Source organism: Leptonychotes weddellii, chromosome 7 (assembly GCF_054177405.1).
Source record: "Leptonychotes weddellii isolate Sample4059 chromosome 7, ASM5417740v2, whole genome shotgun sequence".
NCBI classification, from domain to species: domain Eukaryota; kingdom Metazoa; phylum Chordata; class Mammalia; order Carnivora; family Phocidae; genus Leptonychotes; species Leptonychotes weddellii.
In genome coordinates, this window is record NC_138375.1 from 62,880,786 (window position 1) to 62,904,511 (window position 23,726).

Genomic DNA, 23,726 nt, shown 5'->3' on the forward strand with positions numbered 1-23,726 from the left:
AGATGTCATTACAATTCAGACTATGGAGAAAGAAAAAAAATTAAAGGCAGTAGAGGGACAGTGCATATTGAGATACTGACACAAGGTCTAAACGACTTGTAAATAAAATACGCACCCATCCCACACTCTTTTTTTAAAAGAAAGATTAAAAAAGCATATATAATAATATTCACCAACAATACTGAAATTTAATGCATGTTGTTGAATACTGAGGGAACAGTTTCAACTGGAAACTTTAAATGTACTCCAAGATCAAAGGACTTCATAATCTAGGTCAGGATTGCTGACAAAATCACTTTTCAATAATAAAAGATAAAAGATCCCAACAGAAAAGAAGACACCTGCCGTATCAGAATCAGAAGGCATTAAGTCCATTCTAGGTCAAGTAACATTCAGAGAAAGCTCTCTGGCTTTGTTCTATGCTCTTGGAGGAATCCCTGGACACTTCAGTGAATAGGTGGGATACTTCTTGATGGTTATGTATACCTTTCAAACAGTAATGTGCATATATACTCTTCCTCCCAACCACACCAGTTCCCTTGACTCTCAGTGCCCCCCTGCAACCTACCATACATAAAAATGGCTTGGGGAGCTTTAAACATAGATCCCCAAACCCTAACCCAAATCTACTTAATCAGAATTTCCAGGGGTGAGCCCTAGGAAGCCAAAGCTTAACAGCCCCCAGAGTGAATCTCAAATCTCGGTCAGTCTGACACAGCTCTGTGGACACGAGCTGGGAACCATCACCCCAGACATCCTCCCAACCTTGTAGAAGAAACCACTGCCTTTGGAATCAAATGTCTGAGTCTCATCCTTTAACTAGTTTTGGATTAAGAAAATGATTCAGACTCAGAAACATGTTAATGATAACTCTCGTCAAAGGAAACAATGTCATGACTGTAAGTGCTTCGAGAATTCAAGAACTGTGCCATTTACTGTCCTAAGCAGGATAAGGGAGAGAAGTTTAGGGAAGATTTGTGGTTCAGAGCTATAAAAGCACCACGAACAAATAACGCTGCTGGAAGCTGGCCAGGCAGGGTGGGACAAAATCTCACAGAAGGTTCCATGATTCATGCACTTTCTTAACATGTTTATAGCAACGAGGGGCTCGACAAGATATTTAGCTGGTGAATTATCACCTTTTGATTAATCTCCTGGAAAGGTAATCTTTTAACTGTAACCTTTATGATAAACCCAAAGCTTATAACACATGTTTGCTATAGGAAATTTTAAGCTGTAAATGAATTCTCCAGCCTTGCAGTAACTAATATACTACTCTAAACATTATTTGGTTCCTTGTGGGTTGGAAGGCTTCAAGCTGTTCAGATCTAGCTTTCTCCTTGCATTCTGTATGAAATTATAAAGAGTTTATAGCACATTCTGATCCAAACCACACGAAGTTGAGATCTCCATTGGGTTCCAGCCCTTATTTTATAAATCAGAACTTCCTGCTAGGCTCCATGGTGTCCTTCATGAAGCCCATTTAAGTTATCTGATCCTAAACATCAAAGGTTTCCATCCATCTACAGCAAAACTTGCTAAATAAATTATCTAAGACAATAAGAGATGATATTTTGAGTCACTTTGGCTTATTCAGTATGACCTGATACATGGTGAGAACTTGATAAATGTTTTTTTGAACTTAATCTATCAACAAGTAAATGTAATATAAATAAAGGAGAGAAAAATACAGTAGGGGAAAGGATGCGGTAAAAAGAGACAGAAGAAATAATTGATGAAAATATAATGAATCATAGGATTTAGAAATATATCTCATTTAGCGCAGAGGTGAAGCCTGGTGATGTGTGAGCTAAATCTGCCTATAGATAGGTTTTGATAGGTCTGCATGGTATTAAAAAGTTGTCTGTTTTTTGGCCAACTCTCAAAAAAGAAAAAAAATCCAGGAGATTTCACAGTGAAATTGTCAACAACAACAAAAAAACTCCCTAAAACAGGTAACTTTTTTTTTTTTTAAACCCAAAACACTGGAAACCCAAGTCACCCTGGGCCCCCATATTCCCTCAACTGCAGCTGAGTTGTAGCTCCTTGGTGGGATGTGTCCTCACTCATCACAGACCTGGGGTCACCTCACTTACGCGTTTGCCCTTAAACCTGACCAACCTCCCTCATGCCATCACTTTTCTGAGCCCTGTCAGCATTTGAGCTTTTCATCTGATCTCTCCTAGCTCCTTTTCCTGACATGTAAAGAACTGGTATCCACAGGTAAAATGACACAACTGTAATACCTGAACACTTCCCAGCACTTCTAATTCCTGGTTCAATGCCCTCTACCTATAGCAGTCTTCAGCAGGAAGGGATAGGGAGTAAGTGTCAAAGAAACAAAACCTAAAGGGTCAATGCCAAAGAGACAATTCCCACTTTCCGCTTCCGTTGGTCATTACACATGGATGATAGTCCACCTCACATAGCTACAATAACCCACTGGGCATCTGCACAGCTCACAGCAATTATCATTCCAGTCCTTGTTCTCACTGCCTCTCTGCAGAACACTCACGAACAGGATTCGGTTCCACTTAGTCACCCAGATCACTCCTCCCAGAGGCTCTGGCAGGCTGAAGACTTTCTACTAAAATGCCTTCCTGTACAGAGACTGTCTCCCCACCATGGTTCCTACCATCGACATCTTAAACATGAGAGTCTGAGTTGAAAATAAAAACACTTTCTGTAAAGTTTAAGTTAGAGGAGATGGAACATTCCTTAATCAAATGCCTTTTTAATCAATTGCACTAGAAATTAAAATGTATTTTCTCTTCTCTAGTTCATTTTTTATTTAAAAGAAACTACTGATTTAAGTCCAAGAATCTATAGTTGAGCAAAAAGAAAAATTTAACCAACATACGATTATACAAACACTGGATCAAATTTCAATCAATTACTATCCAAGGAGTTTTGAATGGGAATAAACAAATTATTTCACTTCTAAGTGAAAGCTTTATAGATCTGACATGAAAATGCTTATTGCCATAGTTAATAGAAGCTTTGCAAATTAGTGTCTATATAGAGAGAAAAAAAAATCATAAAAGCCAGAGACATTTTCGGGAGGAGAAAAAGACAGTAGCTGCCAGCACTCAGACAATGATTTTCCTGTGCAGTTTTAGTCCTCAAATTAAGCTATCTTGTCAGTAATTGATTTAAACCATGAGTCCCAAGAACTGGTTTAAATCTTGACATCTAAAAATGGATATTAAAATCTTTTTTCCTAAAAGATTCTAGATACTGAAAGAATTCTTGGCTTTAATGAGCTGTTGCCATTTCATTCAATCAACCAGTGTTTTATTTATAGAATAGCTACCACAGGCAAGGAGCCCTGTGGGGTACATAAAAATGAAGCAGACAAGTCCCTGGAATGGAGCAGGGGAAGAGAACATGCCGAGTATGACAAGGCAGTAAGCAGGGGCTGGGATAAATGCGGTGGCACCATGCGCTATTACAGCTCACTCATTTATGCATTTGTGCATTCATTCATGCAACACATATCGGGTGCTTCCTCTACCAGGAACAATTCTAGAAGCAGAGGAACATGGCCCCCACTCTCATGAAGTTATGGTCCAAAAGAGGAGAGAGACAATGATCAAATATAATCAATCACATCTATGCACGGAGGACAGATGCGCAATTCTGAGGAGGCACTGAGGATGGTGATCTGGCCTGGTCAAGAAAAAGCAGTTGACCAAGGCAGCTTTGGCCTGAACTATTATGAAGAGTTCCCTGGGCACAGAGTGAAACCACAAATGCAAAGGTGCTGTGTGCCCCAGGTGCGTAGGGAGCACTTGGGACTGAAAGAAAACTAGTGGGCCTAGAGCAGAAATAACACGAGTCATGCTGGATGAAGCTGGGGGACAGGCAGGGCCCAGATCATGAGGGGCTCTTCAGGCCACGGGAAGGATTTTGGCTTTTATTAGGGGAGCAATGAGAAGACACCTGAGGGTTAAGAAGGGAGCAGTGAGGTCAGATTGAATTTTGAAAAGATGAATCACTTTGCTTACTTGATTTGAGAACAAATATGGCAGGAAAGGAAGAGCAGAATGATTCAGGAAACACATGATGTTTGTTTACATAACGGTGGTCAAAATAAGCGAGTTTATAGATTTGAAATATTTAGGCAATAAGATAGCCAACACTGGTGATCACTGTTTTAAGAAAGGGGCAGGCAAAGGAGAAGTTATCAATGAGAGATGACTGCTATGTGTGTGGCACTGGATGGAAGGTGGTGCTAGTCCCCGAGAGAGCAAACACTAGAAAAGAGCAGGTCTAGGGGGAAGGGAAGAGAGATCATGAGAGTGATCATGGATATGTCGGGTCTGAATAGCAGGATGCAGCTAGGTAGATGGGTCTGCAGGTAAGAGGTGAAATATATGTGGGGGTTTCATCTGCGTAGAGGTGGTCACCAAAGCCACAGGAGTAGGAGAGATTGCAGAGGGAGAACATATAAAACGAGAAAAGGAGAAGGCGTGGGGCCAACCCTTGAGGACTCTGACATTTAATGGCTTAATAACCATCAGAGAGATAAAGAACCACTTGAGAGCTAGGAGGAAAACCAAATGAGCATGGCACCACGGAAGCCCTGGCTAGACTGTCTTCTAAGAAGTGACATGGTCAGTGTCGAATGCTGCTGCAAGGTGAAGTAAGATGGTGGATCTCGTGACACTGGCAAGGGTGTATGTGTGGTGGGGGAAGCTAAAGCAAATCTGAAATGAGTTGAGTGTGACACGGAAGCAATGAAATAAACCCATCTTCCAAACCGGCTCAACTGGGTGTGGAAGACAGGACGGGAGAGCAGGGCAAATGGACATGAGTCTGTGTGGAGGTTGTTTTTGGTTTTTATTTATTTATTTATTTATTTTTTAAAGATTTTATTTATTTTTTAGAGAGCGAGCGAGCGAGAAACAGCATGAGAGGGGAGAGGGTCAGAGGGAGAAGTAGGCTCCCCGCTGAGCCGGGAGCCCGATGTGGGACTCGATCCCAGGACCCTGGGATCATGACTCGAGCCGAAGGCAGACGCTTAACCATCTGAGCCACCCAGGCGCCCTTGGTTTTTATTTTTAATAGGAGAAAATGAAGAGTGTCTAAAAGCCTACAGAAAGGGTTTCTTTCCTAGGGAAATGTCAGCTATGAAGGGTAGAGAGAGAAGAGGAGGATGATGATGCTGAGGAGGGCACTGGGGTACGTTGCAAGGACAAGTGGAGGTACTGGCCTGGGAGGAAAGGAAGGTAAAAATGTCTCTATTGCAACATGAGGGAAGAAGGAAAGGGTGGAAGGAGATGGCTGATACCTAGAACAGAGAGCCCTGTCAGATGTGAAGTCGATGGTGAGGCCACCAGCTAAAAAGAGTAGAAAAGATCTGAAATGGGTCAGTGAAGAAAGAAGGAGAGCAGAGTGAGAAAAAAAGGGCTGTGTACAGATCATCTGAGGTGGGAAATCAGTAAAGCACGGAGGACTGTGATGATGACTTTTGTGTAGCCTTGAAGAGGCATATTGTCATGTTGGTTTACATCCAACTGAGCTTTAGCCAGATTTTTTTAATGGAATGCTGAGGTTTTGTCTTGAGAAATGAAAACTGAGCAAGAAGATAGACAAGTAAATCCATTTTCAATTGAGGAGTCTAAGACTAGAATAAGCACACTAAGGTTTCCCATAAATTTTACTAATCAAACTTAATCTAAGTATGTGATTAAGTTCTATTCTTAAATTCAACTCTTATTTTCTTTCAAAATAATCTCAGAAAATCTCACCCAAACTGATTCTTTAACATTTTACATCTACATAATAAGGAAAAATAAAAAATAAGATGACCTAAATGCAAATCTGACATATGTGTAACTGAAGTTCTCTTTTTTGTCAATATAGGCTACACCTATTATAAAGATATCTCAATCCTGGGAACTGAAAATCATAAAAAAAAGTGGACAGTCATAATTTCAAATTTTGGGTGGCAAAGAACAAACAACATCAGAACGTATGAGTTATTATTTTTTTCCTACCATATTCACACTTCTTTTTTCCAGTAGTATTCGAAATAAATTAGCTGTAACCTTGTTATCATGGACACCTTGCTCAAGGCCGCGATTATCATCTTGCATGAGTCTTCGATCCATGATAACTTCAATCTGACCTAACAAACAAACAAACAAACTGGCCAGAGTTATTTAATACAAACATCCAGTGACAATCACATAAGTTTAGGCACGGTCCTGATTTAAGCCAAGGAGACAGATCCATATAGCCCAAAGTACCAAGGGCTTTCTCAAAACAGCTAGGATAAATGCAAAAAAAAGGACTTTATTTCTGTTCTTCTTCATAAATGTCTGGTAAAATTTGGTAAGAAATTTAAAAATGAGACAGATCAAAACTTAAGTGAAATTTAAAAAGAATTAATCTGAAGAGTAAATTATGTCCTCTAAAATTTTTAGTGGTAGCACCTGGAATTTAAAAACATTTACGAGGTTCATTAGGAAACATACATCACACATGGAGTAACCAGGCAAATACAGATGTGTAGAATCTAAAAAGGATTTGAAAGACTAAGCGTTTAGGTTACTTGGTATCTGGTGATTCTCTGAAGAAACCCCAGGATTTGGAGACACCCAGCACGTACCCCCTTCCCTCCCTGGTATTAAGTTAGTGGCATCAACTATCCTCTCTCCTCCAGTTCAAGAAGAGGTCATATTTGGTTCCTTCATTGGCTGTGCAATAATTCCACACCTCCTCTAGTTTAAGTTGTAAGCTAAGAGTTAGGCTATGAGACTACAAACTAAAAAAACCCTATCCAAAACAAAGCAAAAAACCACCCAGAGCCACAGTCATATATTTACACTAAAAAAAACCCTAGTCATACATAAAAATATATGCATATTCATCCATCTACTCATTCACATTTGTTACAGTACTAAATGATCTTTTGGCATAAAAGCGCAATACATAAAATATTTTAATAACTATTATTTTTACACAGTCAATCCAACTCTGTTTAGTTCTTTCTTCTCAATTTAGGTACCCAGTACATAAAACTGCCAGCGATGGTCAGAATTTTCGTTGTTACTACCTCCATATTTATTTTAGAACACAACTGTCTAGAATGTGCTCCTCAGGCACTGGGACGAATTGGCCATCTAGAGCTTGATCATGTCACACCCAAATGAGTACATCAATCTCTTGGCAGTTTCTCTCTTCTCCCTGCCTCCAAATGTTAGCCCTCATAATATGTGACACTCAGTAAATCTCCTGGGCTGTACTCAAATTGTTCTTCTGTTTGTAGGTACTGAAATGCTAGGGTGCTTGGCTATCTGTAGCAGGGGCACCTGGGCCAGGTGTGACTCTTGAGCCCCCCATTTTTAAACGTCACCTTAAATTCTCAAAGCTGGGTCCTTAAATAGGGAACTAGACATTAGGACTGGAGCAATCATGGAGTAGACAGTTATGTCACTTCCCTTGACAAAGGCAAGCTGAGAAATAAAGCTCCTCTGTCCCTAAACCACATTTAGGAATTTTATGTGAAGTTGTCCAATCTATAAATAGTTGACTTAATTTTTTAAAAATCAAAACATATGGAGTGCCTGGGTGGCTCAGTCGTTAAGCGGCTGCCTTCAGCTCAGGTCATGGTCCCGGGGTCCCGGGATCGAGCCCCATATCGTGCTCCCTGCTCCCTGGGAAGCCTGCTTCTCCCTCTCCCACTCCCCCTGCTTGTGTTCCCTCTCTCGCTGTTTCTCTCTTTCTCTGTCAAATAAATGAATAAAATCTTCAAAAAAAATAAAAATAAAAACATAAAAAATTCCAGACTCCTGGGCTCTTCAGAAGCAGAAAAATTTGGCAACCCTGGGCCCCTTTCCCCATGGTGACAACAACCTGGCGCTGAGCAGCGGCTGCCCCACCGTTCACTGGGAATGGTGTGCCCCAGTTTGCCGAAGCCCCACCACTCCCCGCTGCATCCCTGACGTGAGGCCATTATTATTTTTCTAACAGCGTTAATGTCTTTATGGCATCATCTCATGAGTCTGTGTAATGAAAGCCACAAAAAAAGATTAGTATGCTTTTTTGTGTGGGTGGACATATGGAATGTATGTATATGCCCAATTAAAAAAGTGGGTTTGTGGCAAAGGGTACGTCAGGTACCTGCACACCTTTATTATCTGCCTGGCTCCTTAAGACATTTGTCTTAGCAACTCTTAATATGTAAGAAAGAAGAGCAATTTGACTACATATAAATGATAATGAAAAAATATGTATTATAAAGGACATACGCCTCTCCATAGAAGGTTTTATAAAAATTAATCTGTGTTTACGATTTATTTTCTCTTTCCATCTTGTTCTATCTTTTGGAATCCTTAAAGTTGTGTCTGTCACCTCTTTATCTGCCTAGCTGTATCATTTCAACTCCCTTTCTTCTTTCGGGTAGAAGTGCCCTAGAACGATATGATTCAGAGAAGGACCTAGGTTTGAACTGTTACGTCCCGCCTTTGCGAACTTAGGCAACTCTGGGAATTTCTAACTTTTACCCCAGCTCCCTCTCCTCTTTGGCTTCTGGGAGAGTTTCCACAGCCATTCCATTATGACAACGACAGAGGCTTGTGCAAACAATGAGCTATCAGGAGAGAAAAATTATCTTTAAGAAGCAATGGTTTCATGGAGTTTTAGGTCCCTCATTCTTCATCAGAAGATTGAAGAAATACATTATTTTATGTTATTCTCACAAAACCAAAATTAACTAATAGCTGGTGTCTGAAGATGATAATTAATAACATGACCAACAGAAAAATTATACATTTGGAACTGAAGAGCAAAAAAGAATCCAAACAATACGCACCACTTTTCAAACTTGAAACCCCTAAAGACTGAGCTGAGAGTAGTGTCAAGCGATGCTTGGTATCCTGTATATAGGCCATTGTAGTCATCGGATAGACATTTGCTTGAAGAGGTAATTTGCTCATCGTCATTCTAGGCTGAATCTGTAAGACCAAACAGTTCACTTTAAAAAAAAGAAATCAAGTGATATTTACAGATGTACTTTAAAAAATTAGTACTGACTATAGATGACTTTTCTTCCAAAAAGAAAAAGGTATAGCTTCCTTTCTTGTTCAAAGGAAGAGCTAATTTAGGAATTAAAACATTCTTTCAAACAATATGAAAAAAAAAAAATGAGGATCTTAGAAAACTTTTAGGTGAGAAAGGTAGAACTTATCCAGGTTCTTAAAATAGGCATTCCTATTTAAATTCAGAATAAAAATTCTTAACAAAAGTCTTCTAGCTTTCCAATATTTGCATAAAACAAATTATAAAGGTATTAAGTATTCATTTCTCATCTAAATCTAACATACTGCTTTTGTAATGAATGCTAAGCATAATAGCTCTCTATCCCCTTTCAAAAAATCTCTTATAATTCTTGAATCAGTTTTAATAAATACCACAGATCCCCTCATCAAATCCTCTAACATATTACATTAAAATAATCAAATTAATATTTATATTTAAAAACTCTTCAGTGCTTATTCTTCCTGTTTAGTGTCAATGTAGGTAGTTCCATATTTTAATTTTTCTTGGTCTAGTATGTGAATGCATGAAATACATTATTTTATTTTTTGACCGAAAATTCACTAAGCTGGTTGGGGCTGAGGAGAGTCCCTCAAACCTCAGGAGGAAACATCAAACAGAGACTTTGTTATGAGGTATCTTATTCACACCACATAAAAATGACATCTCTCCTGTTCAGCTCATGCAAGTCTGACATGACACTCAAGAAGGAAAGGAGTACAAAGTTAATGTAATAGTACTGAGTGCCCATTATAACGAGACAAAGTACTGGGCATTCACAAATATGATCTTTAATCTTTACAACAACCCTGTAGTGCATCCTTTAACTTACTGGTTGTACTGAATAGTGTCCCCCAAATTCATGGTCATCCATAACCTGTGAATGTGATTTTGTTTTGAAATAGGATCTCTACAGACATAAGGTATAGTGGATTAGGGTGGGCTCTAATCCAAGGGCTGGTGTCCTTCTAAGCGGGAAACCTGGACACGAAAGGACACACACGGCAACACAAGGAGAATACGACAGGGACTCTGGGACAGCAGAGGCAGACAGTGGAGTGATGGGTCTACAAGCCCATCAGAAGCCACAACAGGCAAGGAAGAGTATTTCCCTAGAGCCTCTGGAGGGAGTGTGGCCCTGAAGACATCTTGATTTTGGACTTCTGGTGTCCAGAACTATGACAGAATAAATTCTTGTTGTTCTAAGCCACCCAGTTTGTGGTAATTTGTATCACAGGCCCAGGAAATTATGAACCTGAAGAAACAATTGCAAAATGTTAAAAAAAAAAAAAGAAAGAAAGAAAAAAGAAGAGATAGTTTCGAAGAATTTTCCATTTCTCCTTTCCAATCCGGATCTTCCCAATCAAATTAACTTGTATACTCACTGAAAAGGACATTCACACTGTCATGACTATAGGGCTGCCACCCTCACTCCCTACCTGTTGGTCTAGATTTCTAGTTTTGCTCAAGGACTACTCTTTCCAAGGCTTAAAAAATGGCCTATTTTAGAAGCAGAAATATTTAGGTCATAAATTTAGAAATTTAGAAGTTTAGAAATAATATTTTCCCATTTATTCAAATGCTCGATCCCTGAAAAGAAAATTCACGTTTATTCACTTTTACTAAGTTTTTTTCATTCATGTATACACCCACACATACAAATAATTGCTTTTGTAAGATTTTAAGAAAAGAGTTTCTTTTGTACACAAGGAAAATGAATCACCATAAAGTCAGGGCTTCATTTGAAAACCAAACAGCTGTGGTAGAATTAACATGTAAATTCAAAGTGTATAATGCAATTTTTATGCTTTGGAAAAGGTTTAAATTTAACCTTTGCAGGAAATTGTAGAAGAGAAAATTATCACAATCCCTTCCACTCATCCCAGTTGAAAATCAGACAAAGTAAAAGCATTTGTTGTGAAATTATTTCTATTCATAGCCAGAAATTTCTAAAATGCTAATGTCTCAAAAACATGCTAATGTTTTTAGTAGCAGTATTTCAAAGCTATGTTGTCACACACATATACTCTGAATATAGAAATTTATGTAACAATCAAAAGAGCCCTATTAAATTAGAGAGCTAACAATCTGAAAAAAATTGAGTCAATTTTCTCATTACTATTTCAAACTATTTTGTGAACATTTTGATTAAATACATACCTGCCCACATTTCTATATATGTGCTTGTATTTCTTTATCTATGTATATGTACACAAGTGTGTGCATAAAGGTAAATACACATACATTATTGATAAAAAGAGGGAAAGAGTTTTCCTGAAATTTGAAAGAGCCCATTATTACATTATACATTTAAAAGTATATATGTAATAAATTAAATACACACATACCATTTCTTTATGAGGGGAAAAATACATACTCCACCAATCCCTAATTATGTTTCCTTTCTATTAAACAAATTCAGATATATTTTGGTGTCAAGGCATTTAACATGCAAATGGTCACCAAATCTGCCTTTGAAAAAACTACCTCCGTAAATCAGATGCTCTACAAACCAATCTCTCAAATATCTGTTCTAACTTTGGACATCTGGTTGAATATAGAACCTATAAGTACCTGTTAAAATTCAGTTTTCCTTTAGAAATAATTTGTAAACTTAAGCATATTTTTCTTTTTTTTTTTTTTAAAGATTTTATTTATTTATTTGAGAGAGAGAGAATGAGAGACAGATAGCAAGAGAGGGAAGAGGGTCAGAGGGAGAAGCAGACCCCCCGCTGAGCAGGGAGCCCGATGTGGGACTCGATCCCGGGACTCCAGGATCATGACCTGAGCTGAAGGCAGTCGCTTAACCAACTGAGCCACCCAGGCGCCCAAGCATATTTTTCAAAGAATCCAAAATTAACTGGCCCACTACCATATATAAAAGTTACACACTAACACAGCTATTACTTAGACATTTTAAAGGAAAATTACCTGATATCCATTCAGGTCAGTATAAAATTTGTTTTGACTGTTTATGCTAGAAGAAATTCTCATTGCAATCTCACGGTTATGTTCTTTTCGGATGTCCACGATATTGGACACTTCCACAGACTGTCCGTCTATTCCTAAATTTAAAAGAATATATATGTTAATAGAAATTTATTGCTCCACTTTTCTTATACTGTACAGAACTTCCAGAGTGACATACATTTTCCCGTTTTCTATTCCTATCTTCACTATTTTTCATGCTAACTGTGCCACCGTTCACCTTTCTCTTTCTTTTCTTTTTTTTTTTTTTTACACTGTCAGACAGTAGAAAACATTTACTCCGGAGAACATGTAACTCAACAGAAGGATGAAGAGCTTGGGATGAGATAAACACAGATGAAATATAACATGCAAATGATTCTCCAATGAGTTCTGGAGGGAAAAGAGAACATTAAATGAGAAAAGGTCAGCCCCACTCCAGGCCAGGCCGCCTGTCACGTGTACGGCCATTCTCCAACAGAGCCATGTGAGCCTACTTCTTCACGGCTCGCCTTCCGCGCTGGAAATCTGAAGCAGTGAGATCTACACTCTGTTGGTTCAAGAGACAGTCTATTACTGCCCATGATCTATAATCTAGGAAAAGAGACACGAGATCCAATGAGATGCTTTATGGCTAAAATGGATATTATCATATTAGCATTTGTGGAGTATAATCTGGACAGCTCCCCAGAAGTTAAATCAATTTTTTTTTTTTTTTAAGATTTTATTTATTTATTTGACAGAGAGAGACAGTGAGAGAGGGAACACAAGCAGGGGGAGTGGGAGAGGGAGAAGCAGGCTTCCCGCCGAGCAGGGAGCCCGATGCGGGGCTCAATCCCAGGACCCTGGGATCATGACCTGAGCCAAAGGCAGCTGCTTAACCGACTGAGCCACCCAGGCGCCCCAAGTTAAATCAATTTTAATTGAGTTTGGTATCTCTTAGGACCCCTTGTTATGGAGTGATTCATTTTGTCCTTTTGTTATATAAAGCAGAGGACAGCTTGAAGAAGTCCCAGATGTATCAAACATTTATTTTTTTGGATAAGCCTAAACTTTTCACTAATTTCTATCTGTCATGCCACCCTAACTGTATCTTCTGGTCCTGAGTGAAGCCTTGGGTCTATTTCTGAGACGGAGAGGGGAGTTATGGAGAAATCCAACACTCCTAATACAGACTGAGTATGTAGAAGAGATACTGGATCTTCTACAAAAGAGCAATCAGGAAAGCAAGCAATCAAAAGAAGAAAGACTGGCCCTATCCTATTTCATACGGCAGAAGGTTTTTAAGGTTCTAAGAGCCCTGGACACGTACCTGCAGTTGTCAGTCGTTACCCACCAGGCCTCACACACACTCTGTCACAGCGTGCTGATCACCAGGACACTCTTTAGACAAAGAGGGCTATGTAAAGAGAAATGGGGAGTGGGAGAAGGGAGTAAGGAGGACTTTTTCTGGAAGCCAAGAAGAATCCCCAGGGCTTAGAGAAGGTGAAAGCAAACAGTTAAAGGAAGGAAGTTTGAATCGGTGGGACTTGTGGAAAATAATGAAAATGCAGCTAGCTGAGGCACTATAGGTTTATGTGAGAAGTACACCGGAAATTATAAGACATCAATAGTAATATGCTGACCATACTAAATGGGCAGAAGCCTCCATCAACAGAATTTTCAGAATTCTCACAGAGGTTCTTTTCTGGGAGATGTTACTCTTCCAACTCGACAACCTCAGTCAGAGATGACTTCAGTTTCTTACTATGTTCATAAAGCTGTGATGAGCAGTATGACCTCATGTGTGGGGGAAGAAGGTCCTTTTCTTTTCCCTCCCACTTTATGGCCAGTCTGAACCACTAACCAGTAAAATATACATATAACTTTCCTTCTGACAATTACCAGATAACTGACCCAAATAGCTTCACTACTACTGGGAAGTTAAAACAAAAATCAGATCCACTGATGCCAGAACAACGGTGTTTTCTTTGACTAGGAAATGTATTACTTTCGATGCAAACTTTCCTTTCAGTAGGTTTATGTCAACCCCAATATCTTTCAAAGCCAATGAAACGTATATGGAATTCTAACAGACAAGCTTCCACAAATGAACCAAAGATGCCAAAAAACACAAAATACAGCATAGGGATGAAGTCCCCCATGAAGCATTCAGGAGAACACCTCATCTACTGGAGGCATTCGTGGCTGTTTGGCACCACGTAAGTTTTCTCCTCTCTAGACTGGATATTCTCCCAGGGGGTCAATAGAGTACATGAAATAAAATAAAGTCTTTACAAAGGAGAGTGTCATTAATTTCAAGTCACGTATCTCTGGAAAACATTTACAAAAAACATGCTTCAAGAAAAAATAAATAATTTCACATTACCTCTGGCAATAATAAATTATTTCTGTTGAGAAAATGATCTTTCTTGAGCTCAGTATTATGCTCAGATCCGGTTGTGGCAACAAATGCTTAAATCTCCTTTAAAAGGAGCCTCGGGGCGCCTGGGTGGCTCATTTGGTTAAGCGACTGCCTTTGGCTCAGGTCATGATCCTGGAGTCCTGGGATCGAGTCCCGCATCGGGCTCCCTGCTCGGCAGGGAGTCTGCTTCTCCCTCTGACCCTCCTCCCTCTCATGCTCTCTGTCTCTCATTCTCTCTCTCTCAAATAAATAAATAAAATCTTTAAAAAAAAAATAAATAAAAAAATAAAAGGAGCCTCAATGTCCATTCACAGTTCAGCAAGACATCTGTGCCAGGACAGGCTTTTAAAGTAAGATCAAACCTAATACACTTATTATGAACAAACCAAATAAATCTTGTAATGGTAATCAAAGCAAGGAGGTATCCCTGAGTTATCAAAGGTAATTTATTACTTTTTAAAGAAGAATCTATGTGAGGGGGATAAAGGACTGCTACCTTTTCCTACTCTAGGTCAAGAATTCCCTAAAGTTTGCCATTCCCAAAGAAGCTCATGGGATTGAGGGGAGAACTCCCTGGGAAGCATGGGTATGAACCGATCGGTCTCAGTGACCTGCAGAATCTTTGCAGCAATAGGTTCTTTTACCAAATTGGTTCCACCTGGGCATGGATGGCCAGGAATTTCTAAGCCCCTCTGGTTTTTCTTCAGTCCTGGGAAAGAAAACAGCTCCTACCTAACAAGCGTAGTCCAAAGAGGTGGGGGTGACTTATGTCATTGATAAAGACAGAGAATTAAGTACTCCCTTGCTGCTAACACCTCACACTCTGTCCCCAGAAAGAGAGAATGGAGATTATTTATCTTTATTAACAGAGGCAATGCAAGGTAAAAACAGAGCAAGTCCACAGGTGGAAAGCCATCATAGAGAAGCGGAAAGAGTCTTGCAGAACTCTGAAGTTTTGTTTTTTTTTTCTCCTCCCTGGAGCCTGTTAGCTCCTTACAGATTGTCTTACACACCATCTCTGCATTCCAGTTTTTAACAATATTTTGGGGATGTAGTAGGTGCTGAATCACCATTAAAGAGAATGAGTTAAGATGTGAGAGGCTGTCCTTCATGATGCAGAAGTCAGCTGACATGGGAGGAAAGCAAACTAGGCCATGGACAGAGTTTAAATAGAAAGAAGGGAATAAGTACTTAGATTTTGAGCAAACACATGCATGTTAGAATGTAAGCTCCTCAAGCACTGGGACCATGTCTTATTTATCTTTATGCTCCCAGCACATAATAGGCAGATAGTGTTTGCTGAGTAACGGGCAGCAGCTACATGGAGGAATCAGCCAACAATTACTGAGTCCTCGCTATGTACCATATGCCCCGCCATATGCTTTACATACAGTAACTCATTCAATCCTGACCCTAAGCCTAGGAGAACATACCTTGCCCCAGATCACAAGGCTGACAGAACCAGCACTAAGCCTCTCGGCCATCATGTCTCACTGGCAAATTGACCACTAGAGAATGTTAAAGTTACTTTGGGACCATGGATTGGAGAAGCTTTGCAGTGACTCTAAGTAGAAAGGAGACCTCCAGGTTATTTTTTAAGAAAGGGAGAGGGTACTGATCTGGGATCTGATATGTTGCAAGTGCTACCTAAAGGAGACAAATATATTATCAGTAAAATAAAATAAAAATAATAAAAAATAATTATGGGACAGGCTTGCCAGAATACAAAACTTCTTTAAAACAATCCGAAATCTTTTCTTTAAAAATGTCACACTTTAGAAGCCAATAAAGTAATATATACTAATTAAAGACACTATGATCTCATGTATTTACCTAAGATGAACACTAATCACAAGCACAAGCATGTTCACTGTTCACTGGTGCCAAGGGTAGAAACATGGGAAAATAGGCTAGATGCCCACCAACAGACAAATGAATAATAAAACCAGTACATCCACGTTTTGGGCTGCTCTGTAGCAAATGAATGAGGTAGCTCTCTGCCCCGGCAAAGAAAGATATCTGATGCAAGAAGTGAATGGAGCATTTGTACAGTGTGATGAACTTTTTGCTAAAACCAAACACAATACTATACCTTTCTGCAGATATGCATGCCAGAGAGGTGTGTGTGAGAGAGAGAGAGGAGATAGAGAGAGAGAATGCAAGTGATCCGAGGGTGCACACAGGTATCTGATTACCTCTCTTGAGTAGTGGATAGGGACCACGCACAGATTCTAGAGGGATTTTACATTATATACATATATTATAATGTGTGACACTTTTGTCAAAAGAGTATACATATATATTATTTGTATACATAAAAATTATTATCTTTTTTATTCTATTTTTTTTAGATTTTATTTATTTGACAGAGAAAGACACAGCAAGAGAGGGAACACAAGCAGGCAGAGTGGGAGAGGGAGAAGCAGGCTTCCCGCTGAGCAGGGAGCACGATACGGGGCTCGATCCCAGGACCCCGGGACCATGACCTGAGCCGAAGGTAGACGCTTAACGACTGAGCCACCCAGGCGCCCCCGAACTTACCCAACTTAACCAGGAGTTGACACTTAGGGTTATTAACTAATACACACTGCTTCATTCAACACATAAACGACAATTCTCGCAACAATGATAAATTTAGTAGGCCAATATGGAGATGATGTTTCTAAAAAAGCAAATATTATCATTTTTAAAAACTGTACTCACATCTGAAAGTACCAAGAATAAAAATGGTAATAACTCCCATAACTAGATGACCTTTTTGTCCATGTTGACTTATTCAACTTGCCTATCCATTGTAAGATCTAATTTATCCTCTGAGGTACTTGCTGATTTCCAGGTCTGTAAATGTTCATATTGACTATTTCTCCACAAGTGAAAATTTTAACACAATACTGCTTTCATGAATATAAATTTGAGTAAATTTCATTCCAGGTCTTGAATTTAAGAAAATGATGATGCACCACTTCGTTTCATTTCTAAAGGACTCGATAAATAACTACTACGACTTATTGATCAACTTATCATGAGCAAGGCACTAGTCTACATATTTTAGGCTTTTCATTTCAGTAATTCTTAAAATGACACAAAAGTAAATGCATAATAGGAAAAGTAGAGCATTTTGATTCCATGGATTGCAATTTTTGGTTAAAGATGACACCAATTAACTACAATATACTTGAAGACCTAGTAATAGAAAAAAACACACAATAACACTGAAAGCTGTTTTTTTTTTTTTGTCCTATTAAGCATTGATTTTAAGAAACAATAGGTTTTTTGGAAGCTCTCTCTTGGAGGGAATACAACATCTACATCAGTAACATTTTTTTAAATCCAAAACAGACAAGATCTAACGAAAGCACTTCCACAGGGAGTGAATAAAACAGCTCACAACACTGTAGAGCTTTCCTGTTCCCTTCCCAACGATCCAAGCTGGGGCTGGTCCAGGACAAGCGAGGGAAGAATGCTAGAATACTCATAATGGTCTGTTCGCATACTCTCCACACTGACAATCACTCTGAACTTGCCTACTTCCCGCTCTCCCAAACATGCTCCTTTCCAAGGTAGCTTAATGCAGGAAGCCTGGATTCTGTGTACTCTTACTTCTCAAGTTGATCTTGCCATGGAGGCAAGCAGTTCTTCCTTGTTTTTTTCTTTTTTTTTTTTAAATCACACTTTTACTGTTCCTTCTCTTGAATTAACAAAAAAGAATCAGTAGCATACCACTCATTCATCCTAACTCCAGTGGACCATTAAAAATAACTGATTGAAACTCAAGTTTGACAATAGACAATTCTGTGATTTATGGACCATAACTCATAAGGAGTTCAAGGGACTGAATGACATTCTTATAATAGAACTCCTTCCATTCCCACCTATTTATGGTAACATCATTTTTTTGCCTTACCTTTATAAAAACAAACATTAAGAAGAAAATCGATGCTGAAACCTATCTCATTCTAGCAATAAGTAACATTCACCAATGGATACATGAACATATGGGGATACAAAGGGGAGAAACGATTCATCCACTGAGCGAAAAGTTTCCATTAAAGTTCATGAAATAAATGACCAAAATGGCAATATACAGGAGGCAGACGCTTAACGACTGAGCCACCCAGGTGCCCCTATACAGGGACTGTTTTGATCAACTGTATACTACTAATAATCTTTATAACTCAATCCAGAAAAAATTTAATACTTACTTTTAGGATGATAGAATTTTTAAACTTAATATACACATACATATGTATTTCATAAGAGTAATGAAAGGTTGATGAATAACAAGACTCTCAAGCATAAAAATATTACATTAAGATAAAATTCTGTGGAAGTAGAATGGAAATACGAGTTCAAGGAGAAAATAAGGATGTGAAATTTGACTGTTAAAGATCTTATTCAGGCCTTTTTAAAAATGCATGATTTGGAAATCAAATTGCTACTCACTGGATATGCTTATTTTAAAATGTCAATATTTATTATATTCCAGAAAAAAACATCTGCAATTTTTTAAATGTATAAAAACTAGATGCCAACTTAAATATATGTAATAGTTTTTCAAATTCTAATAGGAACAAAGGAGTCTGATTAAAAAAAAACCCCACTTCACGCTTTGTAATGTTCTTTCCCTCCTTTCTGCCTATATAAATGACATTTCTCTAAGACATAGCATCTCAACAGCTCACTTCCTTTATCAAATCTTCCCCAACACCCCCAACCCTCAATGGCTACCGTCTTTTGTAACACTTATGTCTAATTCATCTGGCCCACATCCTCTTTTTTTTTTAAGTAGACTCCACACCCAGCACGGAGCCCAATGTGGGGCTTGAACTCACAACCCCTAAGATCAAGACCTGAGCTGAGATCAAGAGTCAGACGCCTAACCGACGGAGCCACCCAGGTGCCCAAAGCCTACACAACCTCTTAAGGAGACACAACACTTAATATGTGCCAGGCTTTATGTATATTAACTCAGTTAATCTTCCAACACTTCTGTGAGGTGGACTCTATTATTGTCACCTTTTTCAGTATGACAAAACCAAGGACAGAGAGGTAATAACTTGCGCAAGGTCAAGCAGCTAGCTAGTAAGCGGCAGAGCTGGGATAGGAGCTGGAGATGACATGCAGGTACGTGGACTCTGGAGTCTGAGCTCTTAACCACCATACTCCCCCTATATTTCCCATCCCCCTGCCCTTCATCTGAGTTTAGTACAACACTTATTTGTGGGGGAAGATGCTTCCCTGCTAAGAAGCTATGCTTTCAACACAGCAGCTGCTGTCAAAGAGCCCCCAAGATAACCTCTGAGTTCTCAATTTGTGTAGCCAGAATGTGCTTATAGTCCCTTAAAATAACCTCCTCTTTCATGCCTGTAGGGAATAATCAGATTCGACACATAGCTACTTATTTCAATTTTTAAAAGTTCCAATTAACAGGAAAGAAAAATCCTTAGCAGTCAATTGCATATTATGGTATTCCAAAAATGTCTGAATTACCTAAGTCTGCCTAGCCATAACTTACTTAATGCTTTTTACTCTTAAGCTAAATATGGAATGCAGTCCTGGGAAAAAAATGAGAGATTGATTGCAAACCATTTTAATATCCTCATGAATCTTTTTATGGAAATAAAAACAACTTCAGTGAAGCTCTGAGACCTTGTTTACAAGGAGGAGGACTCCAGGGATGGAAGGCCCAGATTCAACCATCCTTAGAAGATGAATTTAGGAGCAAGGAGTTAAGCACAACAGAGACTTTATGTAATACTAAGTTTTGTGAAGACTCTTTAATGGTTATACCTAATTGGCCATCTATCTAGTCTTTCTACAGTTTAAGAAACTGAGTCCGTAAGAAATCTAAGGACAAACTCAAGGTCACTCTGGTTGGCTTCAAGGCACAACTAAGGATTCAGATCTCTAATTCCCAGTGTGATTCTCTTATGTGTTTAACTAGATGAAGTTCATTTTGATTTTCTAAAAGTCAAGGGTCATGTTATGAATCCAATCACATTACATATTCAAAACAGAGAAAAACTAAGCGACCTCTTTTTGAATGCTAAATGTGCCCATGCAAGGAAATTACTCAGTCATTGCAGCCAAAGGAAAGTCTTTTCTTCCATACTTTTTGATGGCAGTTCATTACATTTTACCTCCAGGCTACTTGCTTTCTTTTAGCAAGATCCATTACATATAGTACTTTTATAGTATGTTGGTGGAAAATAGGCAAAAGTATTGCATTTAGATATTTCTCTTAAGGGTTGAAACATGGTTTACACACATACTCATTCATTCACAAACACCCGCCTAGGAGAACGTAGTCCTGGGGCGGAGAGGCGGGGGGAAGCTTGAAGGTATATATTTTAACCAATCTGGAACCTGAACCTTGTGCTAGTGAAAATGTACAGGACACACTGGTAACCCATAGCAACCTCATTCTTCAAAGTAGCTGTTGATGTCAAAAAACTAGGGCACCAAAGTCTAATAATTACAACTCCAAAGACAAATGAAGCCACAGCTAGCAAATGTCACTTACTGATCATGATGTCACTGCAAGGTATGCACTTGTTGTGATGAAACAAATATAACGTAAGGGGATACAGGGGCTTCTGCCTGTATCACATTCTATCTTCCAAATCAAGATTAACAAAAAAAAGCTAAAGTAGCCTTAGTGACACGAAAAGCTTCAATTTAATGAAAGATGATTATAGTACAAGAAAAATTAATCCTCACTTCTCCCATCTTTTCCTCCAGAAAAATGTTATTTTCTACAAACTAAATATAATCTTTGAAAAATTAAAAAAAAAATAGTTCCAAAAGGGCATTTCATTAAATTATGGGTGCTACAAAATGGATTTCTTATTTAACCTGATAGAAGGCGATAGATACATTGTGTTGCATTAGAAATCTTTCAAATCCCTCTGATCTTGTAGAGCTTTTAAAGCTAGTGAGCACAAGATTTCCTCTAATTTAATATTTCTAGAAACGTTTTGAATGTAATGTTTGAACAATAATGAAAAGAAACACAAGAGTGTTTTTTAATAGCTTAAATGATGTTAAGAGAGGACTCTAAACTGCACCTCCGACCATTTTCAGAATCTGGAGAGAACACAAATAGACACTAAAACTTAAATATAAAACACCAAGAAAAAAACAAAAAACAAAAAAACAAAGATGGTTGAACCTACGCCTCCCAACTCAGTTTGTTGCAAAATCAATGATGACCACACAGTTTTTATAATCTGGGAAGTGCTGTTTGATTTCTGTTCTTGCTTTTGTTTTCTCTCAAAGCTTAATTGGGGCCAAAGGTTACTTTGGGGAGAAAACGGTCAAAGAGTAACTAAAATAGAGACTGAGGAATTTAAGGATACTTTATCAGGTTTGTATTACTTTAGTTTTTTTAAAAGAATATTTCAAGTAAACTGAATTTGAAACATTTAATATAGACTCTCAATAAAGACAGATATTCCATAATATCAACTCTTTCTGTTTCTTTATCCTTGTTGCTGAGAGGTAATAAAATCTTTTGTATAATTAATGGTTTAGTAACCTAATACAATTATAGTACCTAATCATAAAATATTAATAGTTTCTCTCCCCCAAGCCCCATTTTTTTCTGGCTCATAAATTTGGTACTAACAACAAACAGGCTCTATTCATTAATACTCATCCGAATAACTGCATCTGGTCAGTTTATTTAAAGGGGGCACAATTAGCATACATCCAAAGACAATTTAGAAAGTTAAATTTGAAAGTAGGTATTTACGTTCTTTCAAGAAATATTAAACACAAGCCACTCGACAAAAGCATGGAAGTTGGCTGATGTTTTCTCTACACCTAAGACGAAAAGCTACATCCTGTCCATGGATTTTGATCAATCGCCCAGATACCTGGTTTACATGAGGCCGAAGTTTAAAACACCGAAGAGCTTTCAAGTATTTCACAGTGTGGCTGCTTTGGTGCAGCATAACCAGACCCCATTCAGGCACTTTGAACTCGTCGACATCCAAACACCCTGAAGACCTCACATCTCTTCCTTAGGTTTCGACCAGTGATTTAATTAAAACCCCAATGAGCCAGGATCCAGACAACCTGAGCTTTCATGCACCGGTATGTGAAAGAAAACGACAGATGGAGGGAGGTCAGGAAGGCGACTGAGAAGAGGCTCTCTCTCCACAACGGGGCTTATTTTTTCCAAGAGGGAGATTTGTTGAGAGGGGCTCAGATACAAACATAGAAGGATGTATAGTTGGGATGAAAGCCTTTCAGGTGAACTGGTATCTCCATCTCCCACCGACTGCTTTCATGTTGGAAAAAAACAAAAAATATAAACACTCTGGGCTTGAGAGAGCAAAAATAAAGATTGCTATGTCACTTCGAATGGTTATACACGCTGGTTTCAGGTTCAATCCAAGCCAAGAACAGTAAAACCCATCCGGAGAAGCACTCTAAGTTAACTTCACATTATACCTAACTTATTTATCTGTCGTTTCCCACCAACTCCTGAAGCTTTCTGCTTTCAAGCTACAGAAATCTCATCCAAATGCTTCACCCTGTTTATTCCACCCATTGTGACATCCAGAGGCAATTCGAGGTCTGTATTCTTATTTTATTATTATTATTACTTTTGTTATGCTAATACTCTAAGCGTCCAGTTGAGAACAATTTCTCTTTCTTAACTGACCAATCCACTGGCACTGTCACCTTGGAGGGCTGGGAGGCAGTTAAGTCTTGGTGGTTCCTGGTTCTGCAAAGGGGCTACTAGTCAGCCATTGGGCATTTTGGACTGCTTAGCTGGGGAGAAGGAAAGAGGAGAAAAGAAAAGCTTTTAGGGCCTGGTAAATGCATGTTTGTTGGGTTGAGTACACAGGCAAGTCAGAGCCTATTAATTTCCAAATCAACCACTGGGATATGACAGCAAACTAAGCTTATAGTCACAGCAGCAGAAGAGGGCCCTCTAATTTACGGAAACCATCCTCTGTGATGAGCTCCAGATCCCCTGGACAACCTGCGAAAACTCTGAGGCTGCAGTGATGGTGACAGACTCATTTAAACAAAAAGAAAAGCAATTAAGCAAACGGACTTGACTGAGAAGTAGGAATTCTCTGGCGAGCTGCTTCAGCATTAACTCTGCCACACAGCCTACCTCCTAAGTAGACCTAAGGAAAAACAACAGTAAACCATGCTTGATGACACAGGCCTGGGCCAAAGTGGGGGCCACGCTGTACTCAAGGAAGAAACATTCCATTACAAGCAACAGTTTTTTAAGCAAATCTAAAAGCAGATAAGCACATCTCCTGTGTGATGGGGATGCTACTTTCTA

At 38.8% G+C, this 23,726-nt stretch overlaps 1 protein-coding gene across 2 annotated transcripts in view; it reads right to left on the minus strand.

Moving 5' to 3' along the window:
* MAN2A1 (mannosidase alpha class 2A member 1) overlaps positions 1-23,726 on the minus strand; it is a 167,201-nt gene that overhangs the window by 16,086 nt on the left and 127,389 nt on the right. For both annotated transcript variants that reach the window (XM_081826471.1, XM_081826470.1), the window contains exons 17-19: positions 11,977-12,110; positions 8,822-8,963; positions 6,003-6,133 (exon numbers count right to left, since the gene is read on the minus strand). In XM_081826471.1, the coding sequence (XP_081682597.1) occupies positions 6,003-6,133; positions 8,822-8,963; positions 11,977-12,110 (407 nt within the window). The remainder of the gene's footprint in view (positions 1-6,002; positions 6,134-8,821; positions 8,964-11,976; positions 12,111-23,726) is intronic.